The sequence below is a fragment of the Ananas comosus genome, linkage group 1 (genome assembly GCF_001540865.1).
Source record: "Ananas comosus cultivar F153 linkage group 1, ASM154086v1, whole genome shotgun sequence".
Classification (NCBI taxonomy): domain Eukaryota; kingdom Viridiplantae; phylum Streptophyta; class Magnoliopsida; order Poales; family Bromeliaceae; genus Ananas; species Ananas comosus.
In genome coordinates this window covers 3,415,738-3,437,324 of record NC_033621.1, presented here as the reverse complement: position 1 = coordinate 3,437,324, position 21,587 = coordinate 3,415,738, and the positions used below count along the sequence as shown (strand labels likewise).

General features: G+C 34.8%; 3 protein-coding genes across 3 annotated transcripts; 1 reads left to right on the top strand and 2 right to left on the bottom strand.

The window, feature by feature from the left end:
• On the top strand, positions 425-1,656 carry LOC109716506 (low-temperature-induced cysteine proteinase-like). The gene is made up of 2 exons (XM_020241996.1): positions 425-514; positions 1,180-1,656. The coding sequence occupies exons 1-2, from the start codon at positions 425-427 to the stop codon at positions 1,654-1,656; spliced, it is 567 nt and encodes a 188-aa protein (XP_020097585.1).
• Positions 2,117-3,347, bottom strand: LOC109716499 (low-temperature-induced cysteine proteinase-like). The gene is made up of 2 exons (XM_020241985.1): positions 3,206-3,347; positions 2,117-2,451 (listed from the first exon to the last, which is right to left on the bottom strand). Exons 1-2 carry the CDS (start codon positions 3,345-3,347, stop codon positions 2,117-2,119), a joined length of 477 nt encoding a protein of 158 aa, XP_020097574.1.
• On the bottom strand, positions 3,231-21,573 carry LOC109718227 (GRF1-interacting factor 2-like). The gene is made up of 9 exons (XM_020244343.1): positions 21,350-21,573; positions 20,043-20,119; positions 18,990-19,074; positions 15,005-15,136; positions 14,766-14,897; positions 14,540-14,670; positions 14,319-14,429; positions 14,056-14,157; positions 3,231-3,351 (listed from the first exon to the last, which is right to left on the bottom strand). Exons 1-6 carry the CDS (start codon positions 21,434-21,436, stop codon positions 14,635-14,637), a joined length of 549 nt encoding a protein of 182 aa, XP_020099932.1. The 5' UTR covers positions 21,437-21,573; the 3' UTR covers positions 3,231-3,351; positions 14,056-14,157; positions 14,319-14,429; positions 14,540-14,634.

Sequence of the window (21,587 nt, the reverse complement as noted above, 5' to 3'; positions counted from 1 at the left end):
TATACTTGTTGATAATGCAACGGAGGTTGATGTTGGCATATTGAAAAATATGTCAAACACACAAACTATGTTAATTTAGTATTTGGAAGGTCCGTTGCAATTTCTTTGCACATGGCTTTACATTGATCGGAATAGGATGCTTGGTGGACAAACACTTTCGAAAGGTTTGGAAAGCCGTATAAAGGATTTTGTTGTCTTGTCACACAATAAGGCCCACTTCAAATAAAATCGTTTTCTTATGATTATTCACGTCAAGAATTGGTGCAAACAACATGTTATATTTGTTAGTTTCAAAGGCTGTGTTAAAGGATACAACATAACCAAAATGTGCAAGTCAACGATCACACTTTAGTCAAAAATTTTTATGCTTATCTTCTTTCTGTTTTTTGCACTACATGATGAATTTATTTATTCTTTCAGATGGATGGAGTTGGAGGGTTTACTTTCGTCCAATGGGTGCGTGATGTTTGCACCCAAAGAATGGACGACCTACATAATTTCTTCAAAAAGAAAGGCAACTTTTGACTAGAGGGATGCTAGAGTCGTGACTCCCGTCAAAGCCCAAGGTACATGCAGTAAGTTAATTTTATTTTATATATTATAAGACTTGTTATTTTTTAATACCGTTCATTTATTTTTATTCAACGGTTTAGATTTAATTTTTTTTGAAATTGTGACCTATAATAACAGATCACTTGGAGAGAGGTAACGGTTACCAAATACCCAAAAAATGGTATTTTGGTCTTTCAATATATAGATAATTAGGAATTTTATTTCTACTATAAAAAGATCAAATCTCTATTTACTCTTTATTTCCTTTTTCTCTCTCTATCTTTCCTCTTCATCCACAGTAGAGATGTAAAGAGATAGAATTCCTAAAATTAATGCCTCAAATTTGGGATTTCAATCAAATCTTAAATTAATTCTTAAATTAGTTGCAAAATTAATGATAAATTTGATATATTAATCAAATCTTTCTTAAGATTTTGTCTAGTTTAATTACAAACTACCCTTAAATGAAATAACTTTTTAATCTGTTATATAATGAAATAACATTTTTAACCTTCATTAATCAACAGTTAAGATCTTTTATATTTTCTATAAAATAAAGTACCGAATCATTTCTCATATTATAAACCATAAAAGTGATAGATTCTAAATTTTTTTTTTGAATTATAGATTCTTGTTGGGCCTTCGCTGCTGCTGCAGCATGGGATTAAAAAAGGAGAGTTGCTGAATTTATCAGCACAGCAGTTACTAGATTGCGCAGATACTAGTTTCTTACATGGCGATAGCGAAGAAGGTGGAAACATGTTTGCAGCATTCAGCTATATGCTGAAAAATGGAGGGCTTGCTAGGTGGGAGATCTACCCATACAAAATGCGGAAGGGCCGCTGCAATGGTCAACTCGCAAGGCAGCAAGCCGCGCAAATCGATTCGTTTCACATCGAAAACTATGTAATTGAGAATAGATTAAGAGCACTAATTGACAAGCAGCCTGTTGTGGCTCAAGTCTTAGCGAATCGCTCATTTGCCGACTATGATGGAAGATTCTTTGCTGGATATCCTACTGAAACTACTAATCATGAAGTATTAATAATTGGATATGGAACGGACCCGGAACATAGAGATTTTTGGATGATAAAAAATTCCTAGGGCGAAGAATGGGGAGAAGGAGGGTTCATGAGATTGAAACGAGGGGTAGGGGCTTACGGAATTAATCATCTGATCGGTTTTCCGATTATAAGGTAATTTTTTTTCCACAACAATATTATTAATTTTAAAATTATTTCGCTTATTCTATTAAATAATAATGTTATTGTTTATATGACGGGGATTAGAAGTTTGTATCCTTTCTATCACCTTTGATTTTGTTTTGATCTAACTATACAAAGGTTTGTATCCTTTCTATCACCTCTCTCTAATATATTTATCCCACAGGTTTTGTTTTGTTTTGATCTAACCTGCATACTATTATTCGATATCCAAAGCCAGATGGAGAGATGTCATTTGATGTGCCGACTTCATTATACANAAAACCGATCAGATGATTAATTCCGCAAGCCCCTACCCCTCGTTTCAATCTCATGAACCCTCCTTCTCCCCATTCTTCGCCCTAGGAATTTTTTATCATCCAATAATCTCTATGTTCCGGGTCCGTTCCATATCCAGTTATTAATACTTCATGATTAGTAGTTTCAGCAGGATATCCAGCAAAAAATCCTCCATCATAGTCGGCAAATGAGCGATTCGCTAAGACTTGAGCCACAACAGGCTGCTTGTCAATTAGTGCTCTTAATCTATTCTCAATTACATAGTTTTCGATGTGAAACGAATCGATTTGCGCGGCTTGCTGCCTTGCGAGTTGACCATTGTAGCGGCCCTTCCGCATTTTGTATGGGTAGTTCTCCCACCTAGCAAGCCCTCCATTTTCCAACATATAGCTGAATGCTGCAAACATGTTTTCACCTTCTTCACTACCGCCATGTAAGAAACTAGTATTTGTGCAATTTAGTAACTGCTGTGCTGATAAATTCAGCAACTCTCCTTTTTTAATCCCATACTGCAGCAGCAGCAAAGGCCCAACAAGAATCTATAATTCAAAAAAAAAATTAGAATCTATCACTTTTATGGTTTATAATATGATAAATGATTCGGTACTTTATTTTATAGAAAATATAAAAGATCTTAACTGTTGATTAATGAAGGTTAAAAATGTTATTTCATTATATAGCAGATTAAAAAGTTATTTCATTTAAGGGTAGTTTGTAATTAAACTAGACAAAATCTTAAGAAAGATTTGATTAATATCCCAAATTTATCATTAATTTTGCAACTAATTTAAGCATTAATTTAAGATTTGATTGAAATCCCAAATTTGAGGCATTAATTTTAGGAATCCTATCTCTTTACATCTCCACTGTGGATGAAGAGGAAAGATACAGAGAGAAAACATAAATAAAGAGTAAATAGAGATTTAAATTTTTTATAGTAGAAATAAAATTACTAATTATCTATATATTAAAAGACCAAAATACCCTTTTTTCGGTATTTGGTAACCGTTACCTCTCTCCAAGTGATCTGCTATTACAGGTCACAATTTCAAAAAAAATTAAATCTAAACCGTTGAATAAAAATAAATGAACGGTATTAAAAAATAACAAGTCTTATAATATATAAAATAAAATTAACTTACTGCATGTACCTTGGGCTTTGACGGGAGTCACGACTCTAGCATCCCTCCAGTCAAAAGTTGCCTTTCTTTTTGAAGAAATTATGTAGGTCGTCCATTCTTTGGGTGCAAACATCACGTACCCATTGGACGAAAGCAAACCCTCCATCTCCATCCATCTGAAAGAATAAATAAATTCATCATGTAGTGCAAAAAACAGAAAGAAGATAAGCATAAAAATTTTTGACTAAAGTGTGATTGTTGACTTGCACTGTTGCACATTTTGGTTATGTTGTATCCTTTAACACAGCCTTTGAAACTAACAAATATAACATGTTGTTTGCACCAATTCTTGACGTGAATAATCATAAGAAAACGATTTTATTTGAAGTGGGCCTTATTGTGTGACAAGACAACAAAATCCTTTATACGGCTTTCCAAACCTTTCGAAAGTGTTTGTCCACCAAGCATCCTATTCCGATCAATGTAAAGCCATGTGCAAAGAAATTGCAACGGACCTTCCAAATACTAAATTAACATAGTTTGTGTGTTTGACATATTTTTCAATATGCCAACATCAACCTCCGTTGCATTATCAACAAGTATACAAAATTCTCTACAGCATTAAAGGATTGTGTTTATGAAGCTCGATTGGTGGAGAAAATAGAGGAAAAATGGTTTGCTATGTTGAAGGACTATGACCTTGAGAGAAATCTATGGTTGAAAAACTTATACACTATTTGTAGTAAATGGGCCAAGGTGCACTAACCAGGATCCTTTTCTGCCGCGATTACAAGCAGGGAAAGGTGCGGGGATTTGAATAGTCATTTGAAGAATATGTTTGGCAAGCAATTATTTCTTCCACTATAACAAAATAGACATTTAACGATAATTTAATAACGGCAATTATCAAATGGCCATTATTATTTGTTATTAATTTATATTTTAGCGACAATTATTTTCAACTATAGTTTTTACCAACTAATAATTTTATGTTAAATATATCTAATTTTGAGCCCTAATAGAACCCTAACCCTAACCCAAACCAACCCGATTGATCCCACTCCACCGCTGTGAGACCCCAGATAGTCCTATATATAAGATATAATAGAACAAGAACTCTTAATCCGACTTAAGTATTTTGGGTGGTGGCTAGGCCCAAGAGGTTAAGAGAATTAAGCGTGCTAGGACGGGAGTAATCCTAAGATGGGTGACCCCTGGAAAGTTGGGGCGTCACAACCGTGCCTCTCCCCTGCGTCGACCTCACACGAACGCCCCACCCTCCACCCCTCCTCTCCGAGCTCGAGCTTCCTCGAGCACCACCAAATCGCCGGCATCATCCACTTCACCGCTGCCGACAACGTCTACAATCTCTAGTTATTTTGTGGGTAAATGTAGAAATCGCTCACTTAATTACCTTTTCATTATTTTTCCGGTGTTAATTTATCTCATGACTTAGGAGGTATTGGAATGGAAAATTGCGTAAACTGAATGGAAATTTGTTGATTAATGTTGATTTTTGATGGGAAACGAATTAACTTGAATTTTGCATATTTTTTCTTGATATGAACGAAATCAATCAGGTTGCATTGAGTTTGGATCATTAAAATCAGTAGTAGTGCTTTTCTCCTTATTTTCAAATTATAATTTTAAGGGAAATAGCCTTACGTTTCGATTTTTATTTCTATACATTTTTCAAACTCTAAATATAATATCAGAGCCTAGATGAATGGTTCTAAGATCTAGAAAGTCCCCTGATATTATCCATATTTAACTCTCAATGTTTATGTGATTCATCACTTTGCCCTTTCTTTGGCACTTTTCTATGATAATACGATGCATTAGTTTTTCTATAGCCTAGGCGTGTAATAAATAGTAGTAGCTAGTGAGGGAAATTGGTGGAGGAATGAAGTGAAAGAACAACAAGGAAAGAAAAGGGGAAATTGATATTGAAGAAGCTACTAATGTTTTGTGAGGCTAAAGCAGAAATTGTCATTGTATATGTTTTCATGTGGCTTAGGAGGACCCATGCAGGGAGAGAGAGCATTAATTATAGAAGCCTTGCTAAAGTGTCCTCCTATTAGGGAATAAGGCAGTTGTAAGAGACTCCCTCAACTGTAGCCAATTTCGTAATGTGCTCCTTAGCTTTTTGGCACATTTTTAATTTTTAGTATTGTGACTTGAGTTATTTTACTTATTTGAATCGAATCATCTAAATTTGGCTTAATTGTCACTAAATTTAGTAAAATTTCTTATTTATATAGTATGAAACTATGGATCAAGGTTTTAAGTGCCCGTCGGCACGAGCCGTATCGACCGTGTCGTACCGTGCCAACAAGATACTGGCACGATACAGGCCCCGTACCGATGATACATCTCAAAACCCTCTATTCTTTAAATTAGTAAGTAATTTCCTCAATAAAGTTCAAAAGATGTGATAAAAAGGCATAATAAATAGTTAGAATTTTTTGTTGCTGAAGAAAATAAATATTTCATGCTATCATATGTCGACACACAAGAATTGTTTTGACTGGCACACATCGGCACAGCTCGGCACGCACTGTGTCGTACCGTGCCGGCAAGTTTCCGGCACAACCCCGTGCTACGGCACTTAAATCCTTGGTATGGATAACTTATATTGAAACAATTGGACGTAGAGTTGTGCTAATATTTCTATGCTCTTGAATTTAATTTAGTCTTTTTTTTGTTTCATTTTGCAGTTACTATTGCGTTCTCGAATTAATTCGGCCAAAAATGGGTCTCCATTCAAAATGATCTAGAATATAGTCAATTTGTGAACAGAGTTGGCTGTTTTTATTTGAATGAGATGTTGCATTGTGGAATTTATTATTTGAAAGTTATACAATTATGATTGACATTGTACACATTCTAGTTATTTGTTGGTGTAAATTTGTCCGTTCTTTCATCATATGCATTTTGTAATATCAGATTGTGTTTGCATTTGAGTATGCATTTCAGTGATGCTCGATTACTGATTTTCTTTCTCAATTGTTTGAATTTCAGGATGTTCATGGACTCTTGCTGGAGGCTGAGGATCATGAAGGGTTCAGATGCAAATGGACTTGGTAAGTACAAGTCAACAGTCAACAACTGGAACTTAGTAACTGATTTATCTTGCTTATTTCTGCATTCTGATACATGAACCAAAACTTATTTGAGACTCATCTAAATCATGGATTCTTTGGTAAAGATTTTTCAATTTTCAACTTCTATTTTCAAACTTGAGAACCTTTTCCCTCCACTTTGCTTAATATAATGAACCCACTTGAGTCTTTTGATTCCTTAAATGAACTTCAGCCTGAGCAACTTCATCTTTATGGCTTGAAATCGTTAGTTCTACTTGAAGCTGGGCTATTCACACATATATGCATTTGTTTGCTATATATATCTCTACTGAAAGATATATATGCATTTGTTTGCTATTCACACAAACTAGTTGCTTCTTACTCAAAGTTAATGATGTTTCTAGTGGCAGATACAAACACGTCTCGTAAGTAATTCTCATCACTACCTACTTTAGTTAGAATTTCCCCTATTGACATCTTCATATTTTATTACGACATAGATCTTACTTGATTGCTATTGTCATGACTCTATATTGACATCTTCATGTTTTATTAGAGTAGTAGTTGCATCTGGTTTGTAGGTCTGTTGCTTCCACCATACAAATATGAATCATGTTAAATCTGAGCTAATTCTACTCATATAATAGTTACTTCATTGAATCTTATTATACAGTTGCTACTTCAGTTTGCCATCCTAGATATCCAGTACTAAGATTACTGGTCGCTTTCTATTCAATCGATTATTTGGTAATATGTTATCAAAGCTAGTTTTAAATTCATGGCATTATTTGTGAAAATTAGCATTTACCACATGTCTTGTATCCTTCGGAGAGGTGCTAAGACAATTTTTGAGTCATATCTTTTGAGTACTATTAATGACATGGCTATGGGCATTTTGGATATATGGTTACATATCAATTTCTTAATTTTGAGTTTTAAAACAATTTCTCCGTCAACAAATGAATTTGGTTGTCAAATTATTTGATTTTGCACTAAACTGAGTTTCTTTTCGATGATGTGATTCAAATTTTCAGGTGACTCATTTGTTGGGTATTCTTGGATTTGGCGCATTTTGCTTCGTCTTGGGTGCTAGTAAGCTATCTTTAATTTGCTAGTGCTCATCAACTATAAGTAAAAGGCTTTGTAGTGTTTCTTGTATTGTAATTTGTTGATCAGGGCCCCAAAGATGTTCGGCCTTGCCAACTTTGATTATTTCAGGATGATCGAAAATAAGTACTTGGGCCTTAGAAATGGTATTCTGGATCCATCAGCTATTTTGCTTTCACGGTCTGGTTATCTTACTTTTATGGATTGCAAGGTAATAATTTAAGTGCTCAAAATACATGCTCTAATGTTTCATTCTCTACTCATTTCTTTAGACTATATTTCATTTCTCTTTTCGGTCATAAGTATTTTTTTTTCTTCCCCCCCGTTAGTTAATTTTCTGTTTCTATTGTTGCTAATTGATTAGATTAACATATGATTCATATTTTTGTTTTGTGTGAATTGACTATAACACCCTCCTATGTTTACTTCTCAAAGTTGAATAAAAATCGGCAACCTGAGGGAGGACAACTAGTGTTCAAAATTTTGTTGGCATTTTCAGGGCTTCAGCACAATCTACCCAAGAAACGGGGTTATAACACTCGAGTTTCTAAGTGTAAAGAGGCTGCCTGTGCTCTTTTATTGTAAGTTTTCTTAAACTAACAAGAATAACATTATTCTAAGGATAGGTTTTCATCTACATTTCTGTAATTCAATTTTATGTTTAGCTGATCGAATGACTTGTCATTTGTTGCGTAGATGAAAGGATTATGCAGTCTTACACTCGATTATATGTGCAAGCTCAAATAATACATAAATTATCAGTTGAACAGAGCCTACCACATAACCCATGCATGAAGCCACTTGAAAATGCAACGAAACCATTTGGATGTTTAAGAAAAGAAATAGGATCTTTTGCCTGCAAATATGCACAAGTACGCAAATATTTTTGCAGAGTCACTATTTGTGTGTTTATACCTAAAAAACCTTGCTTATTTGCAACGTGAGGTATCCCTCTTCGGTACATATGCAAATAAACAAGGCTTTTCAAGGTATGGACATGAATACTAACTTTGCAGGGGTATTTCAAAAGTTTTGCACGAATACTAACTATCATTTTACTGTTGAGAAATCAGCCTCTCTTTGTGTTGGGAAAACTATTAGTACTTCTTGTGTCCAATTCTGTTTTTCACCTTTTTTTCCCCTCTAAATTGTTACTCGAAACATTAAATAATCAAATTAGCATTGGTCTTTATGCACAATTAGTGACTTATACTTTTATTCTGTTGCAATGTATGTCACAACAAACTAAAATATTAAGATTACCTGCCTTTGTTTGGGTTACTTAGTCATGTTCTATGTAGTTCTAGGCCAGCATTTGTTGAAAGAACTTTATTCAGTTTACTCTACTAAGTATAGAATCTGTATGTCGCTTATTAAGTTTCAATTATCTTGCCTTACCATCTGATAACACAATGCATCTCTCTTGTTTGTAATATTTCTCAGTGCAACTAAATCTCATCTTACTTTCATATAGAGCAACAACGGTTTTCAAAGGATGGCTACAAAAAACACTTACAAGTGAACCATCTGGCCCCAGCGTTACTATCAATGTTGCTTTTGCCTTCCCTTCTTCGAGGCTCTCCCAGTAGAATTATAAATGTTAACTCCATTGTAAGTTCTTCATTGGCTATGCTATTTCGTTTATTTGAAATTTGCATTTCAGTTCACCACTACTGTTTATTTTATTTTATTTTTTGAATCATTATGGAGTTAATATGATTTATATGCAAGCCAGCTTTTATTAATTGTATATATACTATGCCTATATCTTTACTCTCAAATGATTTTTGGTTCCCTTTGTTGACTGGCCTTTCTCTTTAGATGCATTATGTAGGTTTTGTTGACACGGAAGACATGAACATGACATCTGGGAAAAAGAAATACACAAGTTTATGGGGATATTCAAATAGCAAATTGGCACAGGTGTTGAGGTCTCACCAGTTGGTGGCTGTTGAATTTTTCTTTGAAACGTTACTATTTTCTTACGCATATCCTCTTCACTTGGATCCACGATTTCTGATTATTCTTCTTACAGTTTTCTTTATCTAAGTTCTTATGTTCATTTATTTTCTTAGAGTCCTTATTTTCTTTTATCTTCGGGGGAAAAAAAAAATAATAGAGCAAGCATTATAATCTTCCTTTACATTCTCGACTCTAATTTGGTGACGATGATGATATCAGGTAAAGTTCAGCAGCATCCTTTATAAGAGAATTCATGCTGAAGCCGGTATTAATGTACTTTGTGTTTCCCCTAGAATTGTTCACACAAAGGTTGTAAGTTTCCTTCAACACATCATGCCAAATATTCATGTCATTTTAACTATGTCCATACCTTATTCCGATTTAATTTTCTAGACAGTTTAATTCGATTCAATTAACAAAACTTTTACAATGATCTTACTAAAGAAGAAGATATTTGAATTTGTCTCTTTTTTCCCCACATTTCTGTGTTTGAAGTAAACAGATTGCTTACAATGTATAGGCCAGGGATCTGCCCAAGATTGTAATAGCGGCTTACCATCTAAGCCCCTATTTCATATTCGATGCCCAGGAAGGTATGCAGTTATACTATTTTTCGGATTTTTGTTACTTCGTATCTTCGAGGCAAATCGAATCAAGCGGCTAGTGAAGTTTTGAACTTTCTATTATATATTCGTTGAAATCAGTATTTGTGTGTTTCCACTTTAGCCGTACGAGATGAAATTCTCATATACGGTTCTCAGAGGGGGAGTTCTTTTGGGTTACCTATCTCAATAAAGTATATGATTGGTTTGAGGAACATCCTGAGATTCAGGGGATTGCACTTAACATGACACATTTGTATATTCACTTTATTGTTCTCTTTTGACATGTGTGTTGAAGTTGTCTATTTTGTTTACTTAGCTATATAGTTCCTATTCACTATATATTTGTTACAAAAATAGTATCAATGCCTCAGCTCATCCTCTGTATTGCCAGCTTACTGAAAGCGGTTTACTTTTTGCAGGATGTCGCTTTGCTATGTTAGATCTACAGCCAAAGCTACGTCAAACCTGCAGCTTTCGAAGTAAAATAATAATAGCTTGAGCTCTTAGAATTTGGGATTTTTTTGAGATAATAAATGTTTAACGACATTTAGAATTTGTTATTGTTTCACTGAAAATTCAAATAAGCATTTTGTAGTTGAAACTCATGTATGAAATATATTTTTAATATTGAAACTGTGATTTGTCGCAAATTAAGATTACGTTTTGGTAATGAATGTTTTCTAATTTCAATTTATTGAAATATTTAATTGTCGATCAAGTGTTTTAATATATATTGCAATTGCCGCTGTAAGTCTTATTTAGTAATTATTTAGTATACTTTGAGTAGCAATTATAATTAATTATGATGTCATTTATAATTGTTGTTATTGGGTAGGATTTAGTGGCATTTGTTGTCAAACAAATGTCATAATAACTTTTACTGACCACACTATTAGTGGCAATTACTATAATTGTCACTAAACTATTTAGCGACAGTTATAATTGTCGGGATTTTAAAAAATAATCACCACTAAATAAGGGTGGAAACGAGCCGAACTCAAGCGAGCTTACCTCGGCTCAAATTCGGCTTGAAATTAATTTCGAGCCTAAATTTAAGCTCAAGCTTGGTTTGAAATTATTTTGAGCCAAGCTCGAGCGAGCCTAATTTCGAGTCGAGCGAGCTCAAGCCCTAAACTAGCCGCTTAATTCTCAACATTGTACGATCAATAGTTTAATTTGTATAGAACATTATCTACAATTTGATACAAAAAAATATCTAATAGTTCAAAGTACAAAATAATTATATAAAATAAGGTATTATAATATGAAGAAAAATAGCTTATGAGTTGAATATCTAATTTTTTTCAGCCTCACATGTCTTCTCTTCTGACTTCAATTTTCATATTATTCCTTTTCATTTATGCGGCCAAAAAATAAATAAATTATATACGTAAATATTGGATTAAACTATCCAATCATATATAACTAAAATTAAAATTTTATATAAACAATAATTTTTTACTTTAAAAATATTCAGTATATTTTCTCAAGCAAACAATTAATGGCAAGGTAGGCAACGACAGGCGCGTGCTGCTGCTTGGTAACTTAGAGGGTTTCAGGCTTGGTAACTTAGGGTAAGAGACAGAGAAAAAGAGAGAGAGAGAGAGAGAGAGAAAGAGAGAGAAAGAGATTGAAAATTTAGAACTTTGTGAAAGAAATAAAGAAAGGGAGAGAGTATAAATTTAGTAAAATTTTCCCCTTTTGTTTGTCTATTGGGTTTGTTTTTATAGACCAACAACATTGCCCAATTTTAACTATAACTCAGGTTACTCACTCAGCCTATATATAATTAAAATATATTATATTTATATATTTTTTAATGAGTCCGGCTGGGATGCTATCAATAGCACGAAACATTTGGTGCTATCAAGTTTTCTGCCGTTAGATTTACTCTTTTATCATTTTCAACCGTTCGATCATACTATTCAACCAACCACCCACTCAACCCTAAGGGACCCACATCATCCTAACCGCACACCTTTTAATCTAAGGGCGGAAAACTTAATAGCACCAAGTCATTGGTGCTATTAATAGTATTCCAGCCTAGTTCTATATTGTGAGGCTTCGCCGATTGAGAACAGTCAGGTGAGGGAGACCGAATGGTCCCCCACCGGGGTAGGCTTCGCCGATTGAGAATATCTAGGCATCGCCGATTGAAAACAAATAGGTTGCCTTTAGAACTACAGCAAAACAGTTGGTCGGTCAGAGTATGTGTTTGGTACGGGTGTTCCACCTGCTGCTGTTGTCTTTGTGAAAGGGTGCAATGGTTTATGTTAAACTTTAAACTAACCCTTAAGCTTTAAATATTCTCAAGAGTTAAATAAATTATAAGTAGGGAATATAAGAATCCTTTTTGTAAGTAATAAACCTTATATCTAATCACCACATAGAATATAGATATAATTCATAGTAAGATAGAACTTCATACTAAGATCCTCAATTTGGATTTGTAAATTTACAGAAATTGAAACTGTTAACTGAAATTATTATGAGTAAACAAATTTACAAATCCAAATTGAGGATCTTACTATGAAGTTCTATCTTACTATGAATTATATCTATATTCTATGTGGTGATTAGATTTAAGGTTTATTACTTACAAAAAGGATTCTTATATCCCCTACTTATAATTTGTTTAACTCTTGATAATATTTAACTCTTGAGAATATTTAAAGCTTAAGGGTTAGTTTAAAGCTTAACATAAACCATTGTACCCTTTCACAAAGACAACAACAGCAGGTGGAACACCCGTACCAAACACATACTCCGACCGACCAACTGTTTTGCTGTAGTTCTAAAGGTACCCTATTTGTTCTCAATCGGCGATGCCTAGATATTCTCAATCGGCGAAGCCTACCCCGGTGGGGGACCATTCGGTCTCCCTCACCTGACTGTTCTCAATCGGCGAAACATCACATGTATGTAAATTTCACATTCATGTGTATTTAGATATGTGTAAATATATATGTCTAAAATAGATGTATCTAAAATAGATATGTCTAAAATAGATGTATCTAAAATAGATATGTCTAAAATAGATGCATCTAAAATAGATATGTCTAAAATAGATGTAAAATGTCTATTTTATATATGTTTAAAATAGATGATAATTTTCTATTTTATATATGTCTATGCATATTTTTTTGGCATCATTTTTTGTTGACAGATACTGTAAATGGATATATATTTTTTGTTGACAAATACTGTAAATGGATATATATATATATATATATAACTCGTATACTAACGGTAGCACGGAGGCCTCCGTGCTACCAAGTTGTTTTCAATGATGCGACTTCCAAATCGACGATTGGCTCCGTTAGACTTGATCTACACTATTGAAAGTATTTGGAAACTAAATTTCATAATTTTTCGGCATTATTTACCTATCAAACGAGTAGTCTAAAAATAAATGCCTAAAAATAAAAATCACATAAAAAATGATGATAAAAGACTTGAATTTAAGATCAGATATACTGATCTTACTCTAAATAGTGAAAAGAATTTTCTATAGAAAATTTCATCAAATTTGGATTGTTTTATACCGTTAAATTCACAAACGCATCAAATCTACCATTAAAATTATCAATTTTGAGACCTTTTGATCACTAGCCAAATGATGTCGAAAAATTATGAAATTCAGTTTCTAAATACTTTTAATAGTGTAGATCAAGCCTATCAGAGCTGATCGTCGATTTGGAAGACGCATCATTGAAAACAACTTGGTAGCACAAAGGCCCTCCGTGCTACCGATAGTATACCAGCCTCGCTCTCTCTCTCTCTCTCTCTCTCTCTCTCTCTCTCTATATATATATATATATATATTCGAGCTTTTCGAGCCTAATTCGAGCAAGCTGAGTAATACTCAAGCTCGGGTTGAAATGAATTTCGAGCTTTTTTTTTTTGTTCAAACTCGGCTCATTTAATTTCAAGTCAAGCTCGAGCGAGCCAAATATCGAGCCGAACGCGAGTCGAACATGAGCCGGTTCGCTCATTTGCCAACCCTACCACTAAAACTTAGTTTTGTTGTAGTGTTGGATAGTTTATGCAAGAATATGATCGATCTATCATACGTGTGCCAATTTTGCAGATTAATTTCTAATAAGATTAGGATGAAAATTACCGATAAGAGATGTTCGTTGGATTTCTCCAGTACCACCTTAGTGTTCATCTTGATGGAGGCGGCTGCCATGCCAATGAAGTTGGGGTCGCCGTTAGCTCCCAGCTGCATGTAGACAGAGAAAAATGATAATTAGTAGGTTAATCTAATGGTGTTTGTGAGGAGGAGGAGATCAAGGAATATTGTAACTCTGATCAGATGAATCGGAGCCACATTCCTTGACCTTAGGGTTCAACTTGGAGGACTTCCATGGATTTTACTAGTACCTTAGCATTCATCTCAGCGGAGGCGGCCACTGCAATGCCGGTGAAGTTATGCTAGAGCCACAGTGCCAGCGAAGTTATTCCCGAGCTCCCAGATGCAATGTAAGTTCCCGACTGCAAGCAGATAGAGTGGTCAGTGCTAATGGTGTTGGTGGTGGTGGTGGTGGTGGTGGGGGTAGTGGAAGAGGTGGAAGGAGGAGGAGGAGGAGGAGGAGGAAATGAACCTTAGGGTTCATGGTGTAGAAGATCGGTGGATCTTTCCTGTGCGCGGCGGCCCCAATGATAGTGAAATTGTGCTCGATCTCCTGTGCCGGTGAAGTTATGCTCCAACTCCCAGCGCAACGTAAGTCCCCGGCTGCAAGCAAATAGAGGAGTTAGCGCCAATGGTATTGGTGATGGTGATGGTGGTGGAGAAGGTGGAAGGAGGAAGAGGATGAGGAGGAGATGAACCTTAGGATTCATGGTGGAGAAGATCGGTGGATCTTTCCTGTACACGGCGGCCCCCGTGCCAGTGAAGTTGTGCTCGATCTCCGCTGCCGGTGAAGTTATGCTCGAGCTCCCAGCTGCAACGTAAGTCCCGGGCTGCAAGCAAATAGAGGGGTTAGCGCCAATGGTGTTAGGGATGGCGATAGTGGTGGAGGAGGTGGGAGGAGGAGGAGAAGGAGGAGGAGGAGGAAGAGGAGATGAACCTTAGGGTTCATGGTGGAGAAGATCAGTGGATCTTTCCTGTGCGCGGCGGCCCCCGTACCAGTGAAGTTGTGCTCGACCTCCGCTGCCGGTGAAGTTATGCTCGAGCTCCCAGCTGCAACGTACGTCCCGGGCTGCAAGCAAATAGAGGGGTTAGCGCCAATGGTGTTAGTGATGGCGATGGTGGTGGAGGTGGTGGAAGGAGAAGGAGGAGGAGATGAACCTTAGGGCCCGTTTGGTTCGAGTTATGTAATATTACAAAGTAATTCGACATATCCAGGTATCTTGGATTTCGGCGTGAGATTACTATTGATGCTGCATTAGCGTGTTTGGTTTAATGTAGTAATGTATTACTAGATTACAGTATTTATAGCATTAATATGTTTGGTTCAGTTTATAAAATTTAATAATCCTGATATAAAAGTATAGTTTTTTTCAAAATTGCCTTTGTTGTCATCGTTTGAATATTATTTTTTACAGAAATGACAAATGGAGGGAAAGAGATCGTGATGATTACCTGGGAGGACGACGCAATAGAAGATCATAGGTGTTCGTGCGAGAGAAAGAGAGAGAGAGAGAGAGAGCGAGAGAGAGAGAGCGAGAGAAAGCGGCGTGCGAGAGAGAGGGAGGAAGGCGAGAGAGAGATGAAAATAATACTGTTAATTAGATTTGGGTTTGTTGGAGGGTAAAATTGTCACTTTACATAATATGTAGTATTAACGGGTTCAGTAATGCAAGATACACGACCCCCATCCCGTTAATATTTTCGATGTAATCTTGCTCGATTTGTAATGCTACATTAACGACTAGATTACATAGCGAATTAACCAAACACAGTTATCCTGGCAGGATTGCTTGTAATCCTGCCAGGATAACTCGAACCAAACGCACCCTTAGGGTTCATGGTGTAGAAGATCAGTGGATCTTTCCTGTGCGCGGCGGTCCCAAGGATAGTGAAGTTGTGCTCGATCTCCTGTGCCTATGAAGTTGTGCTCCAGCTCCCAGCCGCAACGTAAGTCCCCGGCTGCAAGCAAATCGAGGGGTTAGCGCCAATGGTGTTGGTAATGGCGATGGTGGTGGGGGTGGTGGAGGAGGTGGAAGGAGAAAGGAGGAAGAGGGGATGAACCTGAGGGTTCATGATGGAGGAGTCGGTGGATCTCTCCTGTACGCGGCGTCGGTGAAGTTGTGCTGCCGGTGTTCTACAAGCATGGGCATCGAGCATGGGATTGTTCATCCCTATATAGCAACAAATTTTCCTTTTCCTTTAAGGCACTCAGCAACAATCATAACGGTGAAACGTGTTAGAATAGTGGGCAATTTCGTCGGTAACCCCCTAAAATTTATAAATTTCATAAATACTCCTACAAAAATTAAAATATTATGCGTATCCTTAAAAATATAAAAAAATATTATAAATATCACTAATGTTAATGTTAAAATAATGTCAGTTTACTCTGATTAAATAACAGGTTAAGTAATAGAATTACGAATTTATCCCTAATTTTTTGATACTACTTGGGACCTTAAACTGTATCGAATATCCCTCAGCTATTTTAAAATAATTATTTTAACTTTACAGTTTTTAATTAAGATCTCTTAACTTTTAGTTTCTAAAAATTAAGCAATTTAGTAAAAAAAAAATTAAATTTAACACAACTTTTCAGCTAAAATAACTAAAATAATTTAATTTTAATAGACAAAATTTTGATTTTTAGTGTGTTATTGATAAAATATCTGTTTTGCAGGAAGGGCATGTATGAAATTTTGCCTAGAACATTCTAAGCAGCTCTGGCCTGCCCTCTGGCCACCACCCTCTAGCTCTAGCCACCACCCTCTAGCCACTACAATCAAAAAATTAAAGCCTACTATGGCTGGTGCAAACGTAACTCCATGCACCCACACACTCCATCACATTGTAGAGACTTAGATTCAATCCTTACCGTCCATATTTTAATTTGGATAAAGAACGTAACTAGGAGTCCTATAGTCAGCGTGATGCAAGCGGGAATGGATGAGCACTGTGCACCGGTAGAATGCATCCGACCCACGCAATAACTACTCCCAGCTAAGCCTACGACAGGGTACTTTTGGTAGAACAACGGTTTTGCCCACCAGGGCAATTGTGAGAGCGACGTCTAAAATTCAAAAATTATATAAAAAAATATAAACATAATATTTAAAAATAGTATGTTAAATTGAAAAAATAATTTTTAGGATTTTTTTCACTAGAAAAGTATTTTAAGGTATTTGGTTTTCTAGAAAATATATATAAAATAGTTTTTTGATTGAAAGAAATATTTTTTTAGCTTATTATATAGAAAAAATAAATATTTTTGAAATTTTTTTTCAAATTTTATGACAAAAATTGTGGTTTTATTTTCTACATTTTTTTATCTAAAAAATAAAAATTTTGAAAAAAATAATATATTTTATGAAAAAAAAATTTCAATAATAGTTTTGCACATTTTTTTCGAGAAAGCAAAAACCTAATGACTATTATTATTGTCTGGTTTAAGAGATAGAGGACAATATCATTACCATTCAAAAATATCCTCAAAAAGTTTAAAATTTAATTAATTTTAATATTGACTATGGAATATAAGTTAATTGTCTTTGTCGTTCATTGGTGGAATAAAGGTAGTAAAATGTTATATCTCCTCACAATGACTGCCGACAGGTGGCAAAAGTGTTAACCAAAAACAACCCAAACAATACAGTAATAAGTGCAATCAAGAGACTCTTAAAAGAATTAGAAAAATGCTTAGTTGCTTCCTGGATACAAATCTCTAGATTGATTGCTGATGTTTTGATTCATCCCATAACTAGAATATAGAAAAAGTGTTGACGTTTTATCAGTTTGATAAAAAAAAACAAGTTAAATAAATGAACGCTATTGGGGATAAATACCATTTCTAATTTGTCAGCCTGTTTTTGACCGAATGTTGTCTGCAAGAATTTTCTTAATATAATTTTTAATGTTTAGGAGAACATTATATTATAAACTTTCAAGGGAGTATTTGAGAAATCAATCGCAGGCTGCAAGTGTTAAATAATAATAAATAACTATTTATCTCCAAAATTTTAAATTAATAGAGAATAGATCGTTCTCTATCAGCTTAAATTCTTAGAAATAAACAGTTATTCATTTTACTTAACAGGAAGTGATAAATAAAACCTTTTTTCCATAAGGTTATCAAGAATATTATTCCACATAATCTATACCTAATGCAGAATGAAAATAAAAATAAGCTTTTGATGCTATGAGAGCAACTAATATGGGCTGAAAAGTGTAAAATACTGTAACAAATATTATAGCTGGTGCCGTAGTTGAGGATACTATAGCAGTGGAAGAAAGAGTTAAAAAAGGAAGAATAAAGGGAAGAACGAAGGAAAAGAAGAATAAGGGACTAGGATAAGGCCCACACATATGATTAAAAATATCATATAGATCTTAATAAAGTTTTTATTAACCAAAACTCTCTCTATATGAGCTTTAGCCCTTTTTATATTAAAAAGTCCTAGGTCTAGTTGGTAAAAATTTAAAAATAAATTTAAATCGTAATTGATTTCTTGGCTACATCATGTGACTTATAATGCATTGTCCTGAACTTGTTGGATCACTCATGGCGCATGAACAACGCCTCAAAGAATATGACAACGAAGCGGCTCCCGAGAAAAAGAAAAGCCTTGCACTTAAGGGAGTCATTGCTTCCAAGAGTGAAGATGGCGAAGAAGGTTCGAGCGAAGAAATCGTTATGATTTCAAAAAAGCTCGACAAATCGAGAAGATTGGCAACTGTGAAGTTAGCCATCAAATTTTTAGCATAATATAGTGATGTAATTCAAAGTCGGCATATTATTATATAATCTTCATTAATAGCTGATGCTTGAGGAGTTACCGAATTATATGAGTTGAGTTTATTACACTTTATAGGTACTAAATAAAAAACGAAAAAGAAACATTTAAGATGATTTGAGGGAATTTTACCTGAGCCATGGCTGATGCTTGAGGAGGTTGACTGTCAGCAATGGCGGCGAGATACATGAGGTTATGTTGAAGCTTAGCTTGATTTCTGCAAAGGAATTTTATGTAGTTACAATATTTTCTTTGAAGAATTGATGAAAATTATGCTGTTTTTGTGCAACTTCAATTCTGCATATTGTTAATGTTAATTCCACTAAATTGTGTGAATTGTCACTGTCCAAGTAATGTTCACATAGAAGCAGTTCTGTGATATTGTTGCAAACCATTCTCGATAATATGGAGTACTTTTCGTCACATCAGATTCTATTAATGATTTTAAATAAGTTCGGTTGTACTAAAAGATATCTAGCAACAATTAAGCAAATATAATTGGTTTTCACCCAAATGCAGGCCAAATGTTTGGTTAAAATTTGTTGATTTTATAACGGATTACAAAGAACATCATCTGGGAACAAGACATGCCACTACTACCACTCGGATTAAAATATTAATAGATTTTTCCAGCATTTAAATATGCAGAAATAAAGGGAATCATATATTGATAGAATACAATTATGTTGCTTGCATTTATTCAATAAAATTAGCACTCGTCCAATGTATAGAGTCACCAAAAGAATAAATCGAGTGATTAACATTAGCGGAAGTGTTCAGTTTTTTTATGAACAAAGGCCACAATGTCGGAATCCCTGATTTAATTAGTTCTGCAACTAAAAACTTTCTCCATTTTCTTAGAAATAAAGAAATGGCCAATTGACAGAATCTAGTGTTTTATATGCAGTACTACTTTACCTTTAGAAAACCCTGGAGATGTAAAAGTTTCTTCTTTAACAATACCATGATGGTTTGCTTGCTTGAGATATCTTAGTGGTAACTTATAAACATAAGTAATCAAATGTCCGGGGTATTTAAGAATATATTACGTGCATGAAGATAACCACATATAAAAGACCATGGAGCATTCAAATGCAATTGAAAAAGCAGTACAAAAACTTATCAATCAATTTCACCGTTGCTATTTTTTGGGTCAAATCGACTAATATGAGAGATATGACTCACCGAGCACACTCCTCCACTTTCCCAGTGTTCTGGTTATCAAGAATGGCGAGAATCAACTGTTTGTTCTGATCTAAGTACTGTAGAAAATGAAACAAGAAGCATGCTATAGCAAAACTTAAAGAGAGAGTCAATGAATCATAAACAAGGATTGAGAACTTCGAGGACTAAAACGCAACCCAGGACATAAACAGGTATGCATAACTCTAATTGAACAATATAACAATCATGAAATCATACACTGCATAGGCAGATAGCTTGTACTATTTATGCTTCAATTGGAGTGATTTCGATTGTACATGATCATAAATTAGTAGTCTTGCTACATAAAGTGATTACGATTTGGAAGAAATAGTTTTGTCGATAAGCTTGAAGGGTCGAAATCGTTCCCAAAAGTGCAAAATCTATGGCTTAGTTTCTAAAAGACGGCAATATCAGAATTGTTCAATGTAAATTGCAAGGTGATTGTCAAAGTACCAGGAATTTGATAACTGACACTACTCTGTACATTCAGCAGACTTTTCTGTGAGCAATCAAAGGTTGGAAAATAGTTCCAAATTTGTGATTTTGTTAGAAAACAAAATAAAATTGTCGATAGGAAATGGTTCAGGAATAGTCAGATCCCCTTAAACACACTACCTCTAACATTTCCTAATTTTTAATAAATATATAAGAGGTAGTTTATATAGAGTGACAAAGATATAAAGTCACATAAATCTAAAAGAATTGGCTCATACATATTACATAGGAAAGATAAATACTTTCAAATTCCATAGAGTGCATTCAAAAAAAAAAAAAAAAAAAAAAATCTGAGAACACATGGAGACAGGATTAAGATGGATATGAGTATAAAACCCACTGACCACATATAAGACACCAAAGATTAACTCACTAGAAAAGAAGACCCAAAGCACACTTTTGTGGCCATTGATATGATAATGGAATTAAAAAAAAAAAGAAAAAGAACAGGTTAAGAAATATTCTTAACAGTATTAAATATAGTTAGGTGAAAAGAACTCATTTGAACTTATATGTGGTCAGCAATGGGGGCCAAAAAAAAAAGAAGAAGAAGAAGAAGAAGAAGAGGAGCATACAAATAGAAAGGAAGCACACTCACACTCTAAAATGTGAAAACAGCATCAAAGAGCTTCTCTCCCATTAATTTTATTTATCATTAGAAGAACTGCAGATGACCATAGATTTTAGACTAAGTTGGGAATGTAGGAAGATGTAGCAAACATGTTAAGTTTCAATAAGAAAGGAGAGTTTTAAGTAAAAAAAAAAAAAGGATAAAGAGAGAAGAGGAACACCTGCTGGATGAGATCAGTGGTGACAGTGGTAGGGGAAGCATAGCCCCCCATCATGTTCTGGTTCATCTGCATGAGATGCTGCTGCATTCTCTTTTTCTCCTCCTCACCAACACCACCAATCTCTCTCTCTCTCTCTCTCTCTCTCTCTCTCTGCTTTTTTTTTCTTCTCTCTCTCTCTCTCTCTCTCTCTCCTTTTGCTTTGTATGTGTCAATGTATATGTCTTTTAAGTANAGAAGA